We start from the raw sequence: 14,042 nt of genomic DNA on the forward strand, positions 1-14,042 counted from the left end.
TAATAACAGTTTTTTGGGTCAGGAAATGGAAGGGGAAACATGGAGGGGTCGGAAAATGGGGGAGAGAAGTTATCTTCGCTCAAAGAAAGGGACGTTCAGTTCGATCATGATGAAGTTCTGTTTCATCATGATCGAACAGGAACTGTCCTGTAAGTCAATACAGTGGGTACATTCCATAACATAAATTGGAAGGAGTATTGACACATGTTGGGGGGGCGTCTGTGTACCTGACATCTTCCATTGACACACAGGTCTGCCTCATATGGTCCACAGGGCGTCCCATCCATCACTCTGTCAGCCATCAGGACCGGGACATCTCGACCCACTGGGCTGCAAAATAACGCACAAGGCTTCTCTGCTCATACACACACACACACACACACACACACACACAACCCCACATACACAGTAACACAACATTCTGTAAGGCACACAAACAAACAATGTGAATGGATGGGGTCCAACTTACATCCAGGACATGGTCAAACCCTACATCCCAACCCGCACTCTCCGCTCTGCATCTGCAAAACTGCTCGTCCCTCCCTCACTGAGAGCAAAACACTCGACTAGATCTCGACTCTTCGCTGTCCTTGCGCCGAAATGGTGGAACGAGCTCTCTGAAGACACCAGGACCGCAGAGAGCCTTCACATCTTCCGCCGCAAACTAAAGACACACCTCTTCAGACTCTACCTCGACTAAAGACTAACAAATTGTAGCACTTAAATTGTACTTGTAACGTCACTCATCTATAGCAAATTGTAAATTGGCTTATGAGGAAATTGCACTTTCTTGTTCTCCTGAGTTTGTACCCTATGGTTGAATGCACTTCTTGTACGTCGCTTTGGATAAAAACGTCCGCTAAATGACATGTAATGTAATGTAAAGACCCAAGGGAGGTCCAATCAATAATAATCACACTGTATTGGCCGGATCCAGTCCAGGTGAGCCGAGTACAGCAGCACTTTAGACCTGCCATAGGTCCAGTGGACCCACACTATCATTCTTTCCCATCAGCATGCTGCCGCCTGCCAGCCCCATGCAGCCTCTTGGCGTGCTCAGTTGTCTGACCCACAGGAGGAATATGGTGGCAGGCATCAGGTTCCAGGTATGGTTGGCGGACTGCTTTCACTGGCAGGCATTGACAAATTCTGTTTTGTGCACGCTACGAGCACTGTTACCAAGTGCCACCAAAGTGTTACTCAAAATCTTGGTGAGGTACTTACTTCTTTAAATAGCACTGAGGCACTTATGGCACTTTTTTAGACGCAATGGAATGGGGAGAAGCTCAGTTTGAGCTTCACCTTGTTATTGGAGCTCTCAAAAAAGTTGAGGATTCATAAAAGATTATCAGAAGCCTGTGCTGTGGAGTAGTGTGAACACAGCATTTCATTTTTTACTGGTAATTTTTTCATCCAACTTAAGGAGGTAGAAAAAAGTAGTAAAAATTGTAGTATTAGATAAGGATAACCCGAGTAGATACAAAATGTATTTCTTAAATGATGATTTCAGTAGTTAAAAAATCTAAATCTAAATCTACATGGCCCTATGAGAAATAGTAAGTTCACTTTTCACACGCCCTTGATAATTCACCAATGAACTATGATTGACCACATTTTCTGGAATGTGGGGTTAAATGTACCTAACACACAGTATAACACACCAAGCCCTCATTATTGCCCAACTTGTTGAACCAAGAAAGTAGGCTAACAAAATCTACAAAAGCCCATAACTATGCCACAATCTAGAAAAACTAAAGAGCAGATGAGAAACAAAGTAATTCACATGTATCAGTCGGGAAAAGGTTACAAAGCCAATTCTAAGGCGTTGGCACTCCAGCGAACCACAGTGAGAGCCATTATCAATTAATGGAGAAATTCTTAAATGATGATTTTATTTATGAGGTAAAACATCTATTGAAACCTTTATGGCCCTATGTGAAAAAGTAATGGCCCCCTTACCCTAATAACTGGTTGTGCCCCCCTCGGCGGAAACAACTGCAATCAAGCGTTTGCTCTAGCTGGCCATTAGTCTTCACATCGCTGTGGAAGAAGAAGCCCACTCGTCCTTGCAGAATTGTTTGGATCATGAATGTCTCATCTCAATTGGATGCAGACTTTGACTAGACCATTGCAAAACCTTCCTTTTACTACTTCTGAGCCATTTGGCTATGGACCTGCTGAGAGGCTTTTGGATCGTTGTTGACTCTTGTGCTCTTAAACTTCACAACGTTACAAACTGATGACATTCTCAACGGTGCTATTTGTTTCTTGTGGTTTGTGTTGTTAATTCTGTTTTCTGTTGGGATTCCCCAAGCTCTTTCTCCAGAGATGAGCTCATGAACATCCGGGGAACAACTTGAATTACTTCCAACTTTTCTTTTTTCTTCTGGAATGGAATTACTGGACATTCTAGTCAAAGGTGTGCTCGCCTTTACTCACGCGGTGAGACGCCGTAGGAGAGGAAAACAGGCTCCTTAGTGCTGCGCAAGCGTGGTTCTCGCGCACCGCTGCCGGGCATCTATCTCTCCAACGTGCTTCACTGAGCAACAAACTGGACGAACTTCAGCTGCTGGTGAGGAGAGACAGAGACTTTTCTACATCCTCCGTTTTGAGTTTCAAGGAGACCTGGCTTTGTGGATCGATCCCAGACTCCGCGCTCCAGCGGACACTCGCCGATCAGATACAGCGCGTAGAGTGGACCAACCCGGACTCCTTAGTTATTGTCCTTGGGGACTTTAACAAAGGAAATCTCAGCCATTACATTACATTACATTACATGTCATTTAGCTGACGCTTTTATCCAAAGCGACTTACAATAAGTGCATTAAACCATAAGGATACAAACTCAGAAGAGCAATAAACAAGAAAGTGCAATTTCCTCAAATAAGTCTGTGTCTTTAGTCTGAAGATGTGAAGGCTCTCTGCGGTCCTGATGTCTTCAGAGAGCGCGTTCCCCCATTTAGGAGCAGGACAGCAAAGAGTGGTGATCTAGTCGAGTGTTTTGCTCTCAGTGAGGAGGAACATGCAGGTTATCAGATGCAGAGCGGAGAGTGCGGGTTGGGATGTCGGGTTGGACCAGGTCCTGGATGTAAGCTGGACCCCATCCGTTCACAGCATGGTACGTGAGCACCAATGTTTTGAACTGGATGCGGGCGGCCACCGGTGAGCGGAGGAGAGAGTAATGTGGGAGAACTTAGGAAGGTTAAAGACCAGTCGAGCTGCTGCATTCTGGATGAGCTGCAGAGGTGGAATGGTGGTAGCAGGAGACCTGCAGGAGGTAGTTGCAGTAGTCCAGGCGGGAGATGACAAGAGCCTGAATCAGTACCTGCGCTGCCTTCTGAGTGAGAAGGGGACGTATTCTCCTGATGTTGTAGAGCGAGTATCTACAGGATCGTGTTGTCGCAGTGATGTTGGGAGTCAGGGAGAGTTGGCTGTCGAGTGTCACGCCGAGGTTCCTAGCAGTCAAAGTGGACGTTAGCACGGAGTTGCCAAAGTTGACAGTCAAGTCGTGGGTCGGAGAATCTTTTCCGGGAAAGAGAAGTAGTTCAGTCTTGTTGGGTTGATTTTCAGATGGTTGGGCGGATCCACTGAGAGATGTCAGTTAGACAGGCAGAGATCCGAGCCGCCGCCTGGGTGTCCGAGTGAGGGAAGGAGAGAATTAGTTGGGTGTCATCAGCATAGCTGTGGTAAGAGAAGCCATGCGAGCGAATGACAGCGCAGAGAGAGTTGGTGTAGAGCGAGAAGAGGAGGGGACCCTCTTCTCGAGGTTTGTTAGTTATAGAGAGTGGAAGGGAGTAAGAGATGAAGAAGTGATCAGACACATGAAGTGGAGTTACAGAGAGGTTAGTGGTAGAGCAGTTTCTAGTAAAGATGTAGTCAAGGTGATTGCCGGCTTTGTGAGTAGGATGAGAGGGACTGAGTGACAGAGCGAAGGAAGAAAGTAGGTGTAAGAGGTCAGATGACTTCTCTGTCTGGATGTTGAAGTCACCCAGGAGGATGAGCGGAGGGCTATTTTCAGGGAAATTAGACAGGAGAATGTCCAGTTCTTCCAATAAATGACCCAAGTAGCCTGGCGAACGGTAAAGGACAACAATATTTAATTGTACCGGATGAGTAACTGTTACAGCATGGAATTCGAAAGACAGTAGGGTGGAGAGAAAAGCTCCATTTGGGTGAAATGAGTAGACCTGTGCCACCACCCCTACCAGTGGGCCTGGGTGTGTGGCTGAAGGAGAAGGCGGAGGAGAGAGCGGCTGGGGTGGATGTGTTCTCAGGTGTGATCCAGGTCTCGGTCAGAGCGAGGAAGTCGAGTGACTGCTGGATAGCAAAGCCGGAGATGAAGTCAGCCTTGCGAGGAGCTGACTGGCAGTTCCAGAGACCTCCTGTGACGAGGTGCTGGACGTGTGTGGAGCGGGTGGGATAGGTGAGAGAGGAGAGGTTACGATAGAGAGCAGATCTACCCCGAGGCCTGTAGTATCTGCGGGAAGAGATTCAAACAGGCACGGGTAAAGGGGTCAAACACATTATTAAAAATAGCAGAAGGCGCCGCATTCAGCCGCACGAAAGACTCCTTTGTCTTTGTTCTGCTCGTCTTGACTTGACTTGAGCCATGAACTTCCTAAATACAGACAGTTTATTAAATGCCCCACCAGAGAGGAGAACACGCTGGATCACTGTTACACCACAGTAAGCAGGGCTTATCACGCCGTCCCTCGTGCTGCACTGGGACACTCTGACCACGTCATGGTCCATCTGATTCCTGCATACAGGCAGAAACTAAAGCTCTGCAAACCTGTGGTGAGGGAATTCAAGAAGTGCACCAGTGAGGCGCTGGAGGATCTTTGGGCGTGCTTTGACTGCACAGACTGGGATGTTTTCAGGACGGCTACTCACAGTCTGGATGAGTTCACAGAGGCTTCTGTGAGGACAGCTGTGTTCCATCATGCACCAGGGTGAGTTTCAACAATGACAAACCTGGTTCACAGCGGTTCTCATCAAGTGACTCTGCTTCGGTTTGGAGAGGCTTTAAACACCTCACAAACTAAAAGCCAAACCCTCCACTGCATGAATGACCTCCCCTGGCAGACGAGAATGAGTTCTACTGCAGATTTGATAGACAATGTCCTGACTCCATCCAGCAGCTTCACCAACCTGCCTGACAGGAAGCAGCACGTGAAGCTGGGGAAACATGTCTCAGCCTCTCAGACCATCATCACCCCCCAAGCAGAGGTGTCAAAAGTATTCACATTCATTACTCAAGTAGAAGTATAGATACTAGGGTTTAAAAAGACTTCTGCAGTTGAAGTATCAACAAGCTTCTTACTTAAGTAAAAGTATAAAAGTACTGGATTCAAAATATAGTATAAGTAATGTAAGCGTGAAAAAAATTACATTTAGCACAAACTCTTAATGTGTGACCTCGCTCACAGAACATGTCAGTCCGTTACAATATAATCGGAAGGTGCCTTCAGATCACATGACCTGCTGTTCAGATGATGGGAACATGCCGATATTCAGAGAGGCAACACTGAACAACAGAGGGACAAATGTATCGACCCACATGCTACAGAACTTTGTGTTCACTCAGAGTGGCATCCTCAAAGGGGGTCATTTTAGAAATGTGTTTCCAAAGAATGCAAAGCGAGTACGCATGTGTGTCTCACCATCATTAATAATAGCCGTCAGCAAGCCTTTGTTTTTGCTGCCGTGTTGGTCATAGGACAGACATTGCTGGTCTCTGAAGCCTGTTGCCCCATTGGGACAGGGAGGACGCTCACAGGCCTTGTGCTCCACATTGGCCTTCTGACAGTGTCGTCCACCAGGACCAGGCCTACACACACACACACACACACACACACACACAGTATGAACACTAGGAGTGGACAATTTGACCTTAAATATAATTAAGTCGTTTTTTATTTGTTCTGCATTGTTGGTATTGTGTCACACTAATACGAAGCTAAAACTGACTGACAAGCTACGGCTTTCACAATGGACCCACTCGGCAAAGCCATTTTGATTACATTAGAAGGCAATTTTCTTGTGCTATTCAAGGAATTCTGCTCCTCTGCTGCTTTTTGTGGAGATAATGTACTTATGTTCTTCTACTTGTGTAGGTGCACATTTGTGCACAATTTGACACATTTGTGTGTCCAAACTTTTACTGGTACTTGTGTGAAATTGAGGACAGGCTTGCTGTGGCAGGGACGAATGCATTTGATTTGCCTAATGAAATGCAGTTGCAGTTGTGCTAAACAAGAATACCATTGAAAAGCAAAACAAATGAGTGGTAATTAGACTGTACTTGTGTAGCGCTTTTAGTCTTCTGATCACTAGTGCTTTAAAACTACTTTATCATGTTTCACCCATTCACCCCGGTTTGATGTTTTATTCCTTTAAAGTAATGTAAAGGGGGAATGTTGCTCATGTGGTTTATGCCACTGCCTCTGGAATATAGCTCTAACTTCTTTTGGCCTATAAAAGCAGTTCAAGTGTTCAGGTCTTGTTCAGATCGCTCAGTCAGGCCTGAGAAGTAATGCTAGCATTCCACCAGACTGTTGCATGGAAAAGGAAGCTGACCAGGAAAGCAGGGCCCTTAATCGGCCGGTCAATTCACGTTCCAACCGTCGGCCATGAGCTTTGGTTGTTACCAAAAGAATGAGACTTCAGATAACAGTGAGTGAGAAGAGCTTCCTTTGCAGGGCAGCAGGGTCAGACTTAGAGATTTGCTGCTGCTCCTTCACCTTTAATGGGCCAGTTGAATAGTTCAACATCCATCAGGATCCTTCTCCACGCCCCTAAATAAAGGTTTATTTCAAGTATTGGTAAGAAGCCCCAGGTTATATCTCAGAACACACTGTATGCTAATATATTTTGCCTGGTCTGAGAAGGCCTCTGGTTCCCCTGAAGAGTTGACAAATGTTGATGGGAGAGGAATACAGTATAAAACTGCTGCCCCAAATACCGTGTCCCAAGTAGGTAGAAAGATAACGGATGGTTAGATATGGATGGCAATGTAGTAATTAGAACACAGAAAAAAACACAGACGAACGGACAGATATAAGTGACATACGGAGGGTTGTCACATTTCCTCTGTCTGAAATGGACTCCAGTACCACAGGTTCTGCTGCACACGCTCCACTGGCTCCATGGACTCCAGTCACCGTCCACATGCTGAGGGATGGGAGTCTTATTCACACACTTACCGGACCTGCACCACTGACACACACATAGATTCATATTATTTCAAATAGAGGCTCATCATAGTCTGCATCTCGGCAAGTCAACAGGCACACTCCAAGAGAAGCTTTCAGTTGAGAGAAGTGAAGATCACAAAATCCTGCACAGAACCCATTCATTATTATGTGTACTCATTGAGACAAAAAGAAGATTAAAATCAATGTGTGGGTGAGACTGACTTTATCTGGCCCACACTCTGTTCCGTCCAGGGGAGGATCCAGTTTGGTCTTGCAGGCTGCATCTCCCTCCACTAAACACCACAATCCAGCGCACATCAGGTGCTGATACACACACACACACACACACACACACACACACACACACACACACACACACACACACACACACACACACAATGCTTTGTATTGAGGGCTCTCACTCTGACGTTATGATAATGTTTTTATTTATTACTATTATGGAGGCAACTATAAAGATAAGACAATACGTCATGGGTCAAATGTTTGTGGCATTTGAGTACTGGAACATTGTCCCTATGGGGACCACAAAGGTTCCCCAGAGGTAGCTGTGCCTCAATGCTGCTAGGCTGCATCCTTCAGGACGCATTCATCGGCCGTGTACGTCACTTCGGCTGCGATGCAGTGTTTTTAAATACACATAAGACGAGAACCAACTGGTCTTAATTATAACGTTTATAAGATTGTTCGTAAATTTCTGAGATATTATCATGATGTTTCTGGGTGTTTAATGTATTTTCTTTTATATTTATTAAGAGTAATTCCACTCATTTTAAAAATCATAGAGCTCCAGTTTCCAGGGTGGCTTGAATCAACAGATAATACGTTATGTAAATGTGATGCTATTAGGATAAATAAAATTAGTTGCAACCTCCATATTACTGCAAAAGCTGGCATTGGTTCCAAACAGTATCTGGCACTGTTGATCCACACTGTAATGCATGCCTGGTAGCTTTGGAGGAAGGCGGATCTGGTAACGGCTCCTGGAGTCTGTTTGCTGTAAGCAGGCACTGGCTTTGGACCTGTTTTAAAAACACAAAGCAGAAGGTTTTATAAGGTGCAGTAAACCGTATCATTTCCAATAGTTCTCTTTACATTGCCAAAACATATGCAGGCCTGCTCGCACACCAATACACGCCCATGTTACCAAAGGTGGACTGTTATGCTACTCTGACCCAGTGTGGGCTATGGAACATAAAATGTACTTGTATGGTATTTTAAGTGGTATAGTACTGCTGATGTGCCATTTAAAAACAATATTTTGCAAAGAGGGGACTTCCATCTGTGAGTGACGTCCACTCATCAAAGAGGAGACTTGATTATATATTGGAACGCTTCTGCATGATTCTTTTAGTTTTTTTTCTTCAAAAACGGATAGTTAAACATGTGTTATCGACATTTAGACATTTCTTAGTGTTACCAATATTATAAAAATAAGTGGCAACTTTAAATGGAAATAACTTTTCTTTTCCTCTTCTATTTTAATTATTGGTCGTTGTCAGTGACAATGGATAAGTACTATGTTTGTGTCAGGGTTGGGTAGGAAGGCAGGACTCAAACGCAGACTTTAACGAAAAAAGACTTTAATAGTCAAAAAACTCCACAAAGTAAAAGGCCAACGGGCAAAAACACACACGAACCGGGGACAAAAAGGCAGGCAGTAACGAGGGAACATCCAGACAGTAGACAGGGACATCCGTGACAAAGGACAACGACGCCACACGGCTTAAATACACAAGGGAGGTGCAGGTGAATCAGACGATCACAGGGGATGACGGGACCAGGCAGGAAGCAGTCGGTGGCGGCTCGGGGACAAAGGAAGCCGGAGTTGCCAGCTGGAGGGAGCGGGAAGCCCCCGGAGTCGCTGTCGCAACCCCTGCCAGGACCCCCACCCCCTGAAGGGCCGGATCCCAGACGGCCCTCAAATCACCAACGGGAGGGTGGGAGAGGACCATGGGATGGGAGGGAGGGAACCTGAGTCGGGGGGCGGGGACCGGAGGCGTCGGAGTCATGAGTCTCGGGGCCGGGACTGGAGGGGTCGGGGCCTGGAGTCTCGGGGCCGGGACTGGAGGGGTTAGGGTCATGAGTCTCGGGGCCGGGACTGGAGGGGTTGGAGTCATGAGTCTCGGGGCCGGGACTGGAGGGGTCAGGGCCTGGAGTCTCGGGGCCGGGACTGGAGGGGTTAGGGTCATGAGTCTCGGGGCCGGGACTGGAGGGGTCGGGGCCTGGAGTCTCGGGGCCGGGACTGGAGGGGTTGGGGTCATGAGTCTCGGGGCCGGTACTTGCCGAGTCACACAGTCCACAGGACACAGGTGGAAACATTCCGACGATCAAAGGGGATGAGAGGACCAGGCAGGAAGTGAAGTTACCCGGGGACACGAGTGGCAGAGAACTACAAAATACGACAGGAAGTGCACCACACCGTGACAGTTTGTGCATACAGACAAGCAGTTACCACAGGTCTTGCAGCCTGCAATAGTAGCTGGCTTATTTCGGGATTCCTGCAAAGTGGAGATTCAACAAAGGTTCTCTGGCAATTTATTTTTTTTATGATCATTTCTGACGATCAGCAGCCGCTTGCAAAAGTCTGGATGGCGTTATGCCAGGCCATTTTGTCTAGTTCTAAGCCTTGATTATTTTGACACAAGGTTTTTTTTTGCGTGTATGTGTTTGTTACATATCTGAGAAACTAAATGCAGGTCTCAAAACCGACTGCTTGTGCAGGCAGCTTGGAAAATCAGTGCTGAGTGACTCAAAGCGGGCAGAATCCAGGAGAAATGATGGACTGAATACTTCAATGTGGAAAAAGAAACTTTTAGAAAAAACAGATTAAGCCAAAAGGTGACATTGCGTTGTTTAATGTACAATATAGGGTTTAAAATACAAGGTTTTAAATCCTGGCAGGACTAGCTAGAGCTCAATTGTCCCATTGCACAAAAAGTGGGAGAGTTGTCTCTATATATAGATATATGCTTTACACAACCGTTGACATTACATGTCATTTAGCGGACGCTTTTATCCAAAGCGACTTACAATGAGTGCATTCAACCATACGGATACAAACTCAGAACAAGAACAAGAAACAAGAAAGTGTTACATCTGTACATGATTTATAATTGTCAGAGACTGTCGAGTCCAAATGTGAAACAGAACAGGAAAAATCAAGCTTTTCTTCCCCTTATTTAATTTTTTTGAATTTCAGCTTTATTTAAACTTTATTGCGAGAACATTATTTATATTTTCAGTCATACATATATGTTCAGTTCTTTGGTACATGACAAGAAATATTGTCAAAGAGTTTTTGAATTGTATGGACTTTCTTTTTTTTTGTATTGTGTATTAATTACATGCAGATGTTGATACAACTACAGAGTTGCTTGATTGTAAACTGTTCGGTCCTTAAATATAAGTTTATTAAATATACAAAAAACAATTTCTCTGTATTTCCCTTTATTCTGTGAATTTTCCACAAAAGGTTTTTTTTTCTTGGTGTAGTACACCAAGAAAAAAAAAAAGAGATCTTACAAGGCCGTATTACAATTCTATTTTGTCTGTTGGAAAAACTGCAATAATGTCATAATCCAGAAGGGTGTTTAGACCAGTTATTCTTTCTTTTTACCATTGGGCCAGTGCCAGTTCAAGGGCGGCTAAAAACCTTCAGGTTTGCACCAATGGGCCGTATGGGCTTGGGGTTGTTGTGGCGCCCCCTAGAGAGGGTGCGCCTTGTTATGTGTTTGCTGTTGTAGTTTTTATTGACATTGATAGACTGTCCTCTGCTTTAAGATTGCAATATTACTTTTAGCTGAAAGTACTATCTGGCCTATCTGATTTAATTTAATTTAAAATAACCGGGAAAGGTTCTTCTCTCTGCCTGAAATATATGACCCCGAGGAGAAGTGTATTTCCCTACGTTAAATGAAATGATAAGATTATCTTCTCTATCTGTATTGCATACGTTTAGGGTTTTAAGGCTTTTACTGTCAAGCGCAGCAGTTTGCTACGCAACGGGGGCAATGGAGGTAAAGCTGATGACGCAGGCAGGAGGTCCCCCCGTAGGCCAGACTGTCCCATTTCAGAGGCCGCTCGGATCAGCCTGTGCTGTTGTTGGAGGACCAGACCAGATCTACGAAGGATGCTGAAGGCTGCAGGCTCCCGAGGAGTTGGTTCTGCCAGCTGCTGTGGATATGTGCCGTGAGATAATTGGAGAGGCTGCTGCTAAAAATCTGCTGTACGTCCCACAGTAAAAGGACACTGTGATATACCGGACACGGCCTCAGACATCCATCAGCAGAGTCTGAAAAGAATAAAAGGTAGCCCATTTTTCTCATTCCAACTAGACAAGTCCACTGAAGTCACTAATGCTGCACTGCTGCTGGCTTTTGTTGGATCAACGGGAGAATAGTTTGCACAAAGACTGCTGAATTCTGTTTTTTGGAAGGCTACCAACACGTATTACGGCTCAGGAATGTTTCCACTGCATGTAAAATGACTTGACCGGAAACAGCCTGGACTGGCAGAACTGCGCGTGCCTGTGGTGGTTGTGTAATGTCGGTAATGGTGAAGCGTCAATGACTGGCAGGCATTAAGGTGTCTTCAAGCAGATTTATCGTGCACAAGAAGCTAAATGGACCAACTGTTTCCTCGGCCGTGAAAGCCTTGCAGCAAAATAAATATCACTGTTATATCACAGTTACATCCATCACGAGGCGATGGATGTAACTGTGAAAACCATGTTTTATGTTTTGCAAAGTTTTGAGGAAATAGAAGCAAATCATGTCCAGCTGCTCTATCACAGTGAGGTGAGGAGGCTCTCAAGAGGACTGATCCTGAAGAATATTGACTGTTTTGATTGCTCTTTGTACTTGGAAAGTTGGGCCCGAGGTCAAAAAGGTTAAGAACCCCTGTCATAGATGGCTTTTACTGTGGGTGTGTCAGTACCTCTGGCTATCTGTGAATCAGCAGTTCTGTTCATGGTGGCTCCGACGCCGTCGGCACATCTTTTTCTGTGACCAGCTTCCAACAAAGTCCAGTTTACAGCGGTAAATCCCATCTGGAAATGAATGGTGCTCAAGAGATAGAATTTCTTCTTTCCTCTATATTGCATAGTTGGCCCATCACTGACGAAGAAAAGCTTTTGGATCCTTGGATTGTTCTCCTTCAGGAACCGAAGAACTGGTTCAAGATGAGCCCAAATGGCAAGAGGATCATGCTTCATGGAAGGTGGCAAGGCACCGAATGTAATCTGTGGTGCACACCACAGCAGTCTGATTGTGGGATGCTCCAAAATGGACTTGCTTCACCTACTTAGCTACCAGTTTTTTGCATAGTCAATGTAAAGAATAGCCTTGTCTGCTTTCAGGGATCAGTGCAGGAGTTGTAGCTGTGTGTACTGTGATGGATGTTGAAGAGGTGCTTGTACACTTTGACTTTCACTTCCCTCTCAAGATCTTCCAAAAGGTGCTCTCGGCTGCCCTCACATCTCTGTGGATCGCCCATCCCACACAGTAGTGTGCAGCGCTAAGGGCTGCCCGGGGAGCAGTCACAGGGTTGGGTGTCTTGCTCAGGGACTGTTCGACATGGGACAGCAAAGTTTCGACCCGCCAACCTTGCAGTTCCTGGTGCACCCTCCCTGCGCCATGGGAGTTGTCATGCAGTTTGCAAACACAAACTGTTGATGTTTGGGACAACCAAAAAGGTTTTGTCCCGCAGGAAAGCGAAAAGGACAACTTGAGAGGAGGCGTCTCCAACATTAACTAGTTTGATTCTCCCCCACTGACATAAGAACATTTTGACTATGTCCGTGGTCTTTTTATTACCAGTTCTCTGATACAGTAGGTGAACCTCGGCTGTGGCTTGTCTACGGTCTTTGCGGGCGCTACCTCCTGTTTTTCTGAGTTTGTATTTTCTGAGCACTATCTGAGACAGTTCTTCTGAATGCCATTGTCTCTTTATAGCTGACAGACTTGTATTATGTTTTCATTTGGTGCATGTGTAAGTGCTAGGTGGTGTGGAATCCCTGCAAAATGTCTCCATTTCGTTGTGTCTTTTCACCAACGCTCTGTGCTTATGCGGTCTTTTCTTTCACAATTTCATGACATTCCTTTTCCTTGGCTGAATCACTAGGAAAGAGCAGATACATTTCAGCTATTTCCTTCCTTAAATATTCTTGGTGTTTCACTGGGTCATCCCTTACTCTTTGTCTGTACTATCTCAATCGCTCTTCTCCACTTTTTCCTTTCCTTTTGAAATTTGGTGTCTAATGATGATAACATTTTTTTCACTAAACAGTTTTAGATAGAAATCAGCATTATCTACATGTTTACCATTTAGTCCCCTCAACACATTGGTATATTATATATAATAAAATAATTGAATAAACATTTTTGTTTGGCAGAGCCTAAGATCTTGGCACACCACAATTTCCTTTGGTTATTTACACAAACCACTGTCAGAAACAATGGAAAAGCGTTCACCAATGGTGATATACAGTCAATCTTAAACAAAAGGTTCATTTAGTTGTATCTCACCTGAGGAAGTTCTCCAGGTCAGTGCGGCTGCAGGAGGACCAGGACAGGTCACTGGGGTTTCTACCTTTAATCCATTCACCAGACATGATGTGGGAATGACTGGTGCAGGTGGCGTGATCGTCATCATGGCTCATACCCATGCTAAAACAAGGACATCAATACATAGACACTGCGTCAAAGGGTAGTGAAGCTGGCTCGTAAACAAAGGACTGCCTTTGTTTCTATTTTGTGCATCAATGTGTTTGTGAATGATTCTGCAACTAGGTCTGTGAATGAGTGTGGACCTCTTTGTGTGTCCACA

The 14,042-nt window shown here is 45.2% G+C and overlaps 1 protein-coding gene across 6 annotated transcripts in view; it reads right to left on the reverse strand.

Annotated features, from left to right (window-relative positions):
* The window catches only part of adamts17 (ADAM metallopeptidase with thrombospondin type 1 motif, 17), a 69,077-nt gene that overhangs the window by 23,585 nt on the left and 31,450 nt on the right, over positions 1-14,042 (reverse strand). For 5 of the 6 annotated variants that reach the window (XR_013451554.1, XR_013451553.1, XM_078085337.1 and 2 more), the window contains exons 9-14: positions 13,742-13,882; positions 8,086-8,236; positions 7,419-7,520; positions 7,073-7,218; positions 5,664-5,830; positions 228-355 (exon numbers count right to left, since the gene is read on the reverse strand). Coding sequence is in view for 4 of the 6 variants with exons in the window: in XM_078085337.1 (XP_077941463.1) it covers positions 228-355; positions 5,664-5,830; positions 7,073-7,218; positions 7,419-7,520; positions 8,086-8,236; positions 13,742-13,882 (835 nt within the window). In the remaining 2 variants the exon portion in view is untranslated. The remainder of the gene's footprint in view (positions 1-227; positions 356-5,663; positions 5,831-7,072; positions 7,219-7,418; positions 7,521-8,085; positions 8,237-13,741; positions 13,883-14,042) is intronic. The other variant, XM_078085336.1, reaches the window with a different exon arrangement.

Source organism: Gasterosteus aculeatus, chromosome 12 (genome assembly GCF_964276395.1).
Source record: "Gasterosteus aculeatus chromosome 12, fGasAcu3.hap1.1, whole genome shotgun sequence".
In the NCBI taxonomy this organism is placed as follows: domain Eukaryota; kingdom Metazoa; phylum Chordata; class Actinopteri; order Perciformes; family Gasterosteidae; genus Gasterosteus; species Gasterosteus aculeatus.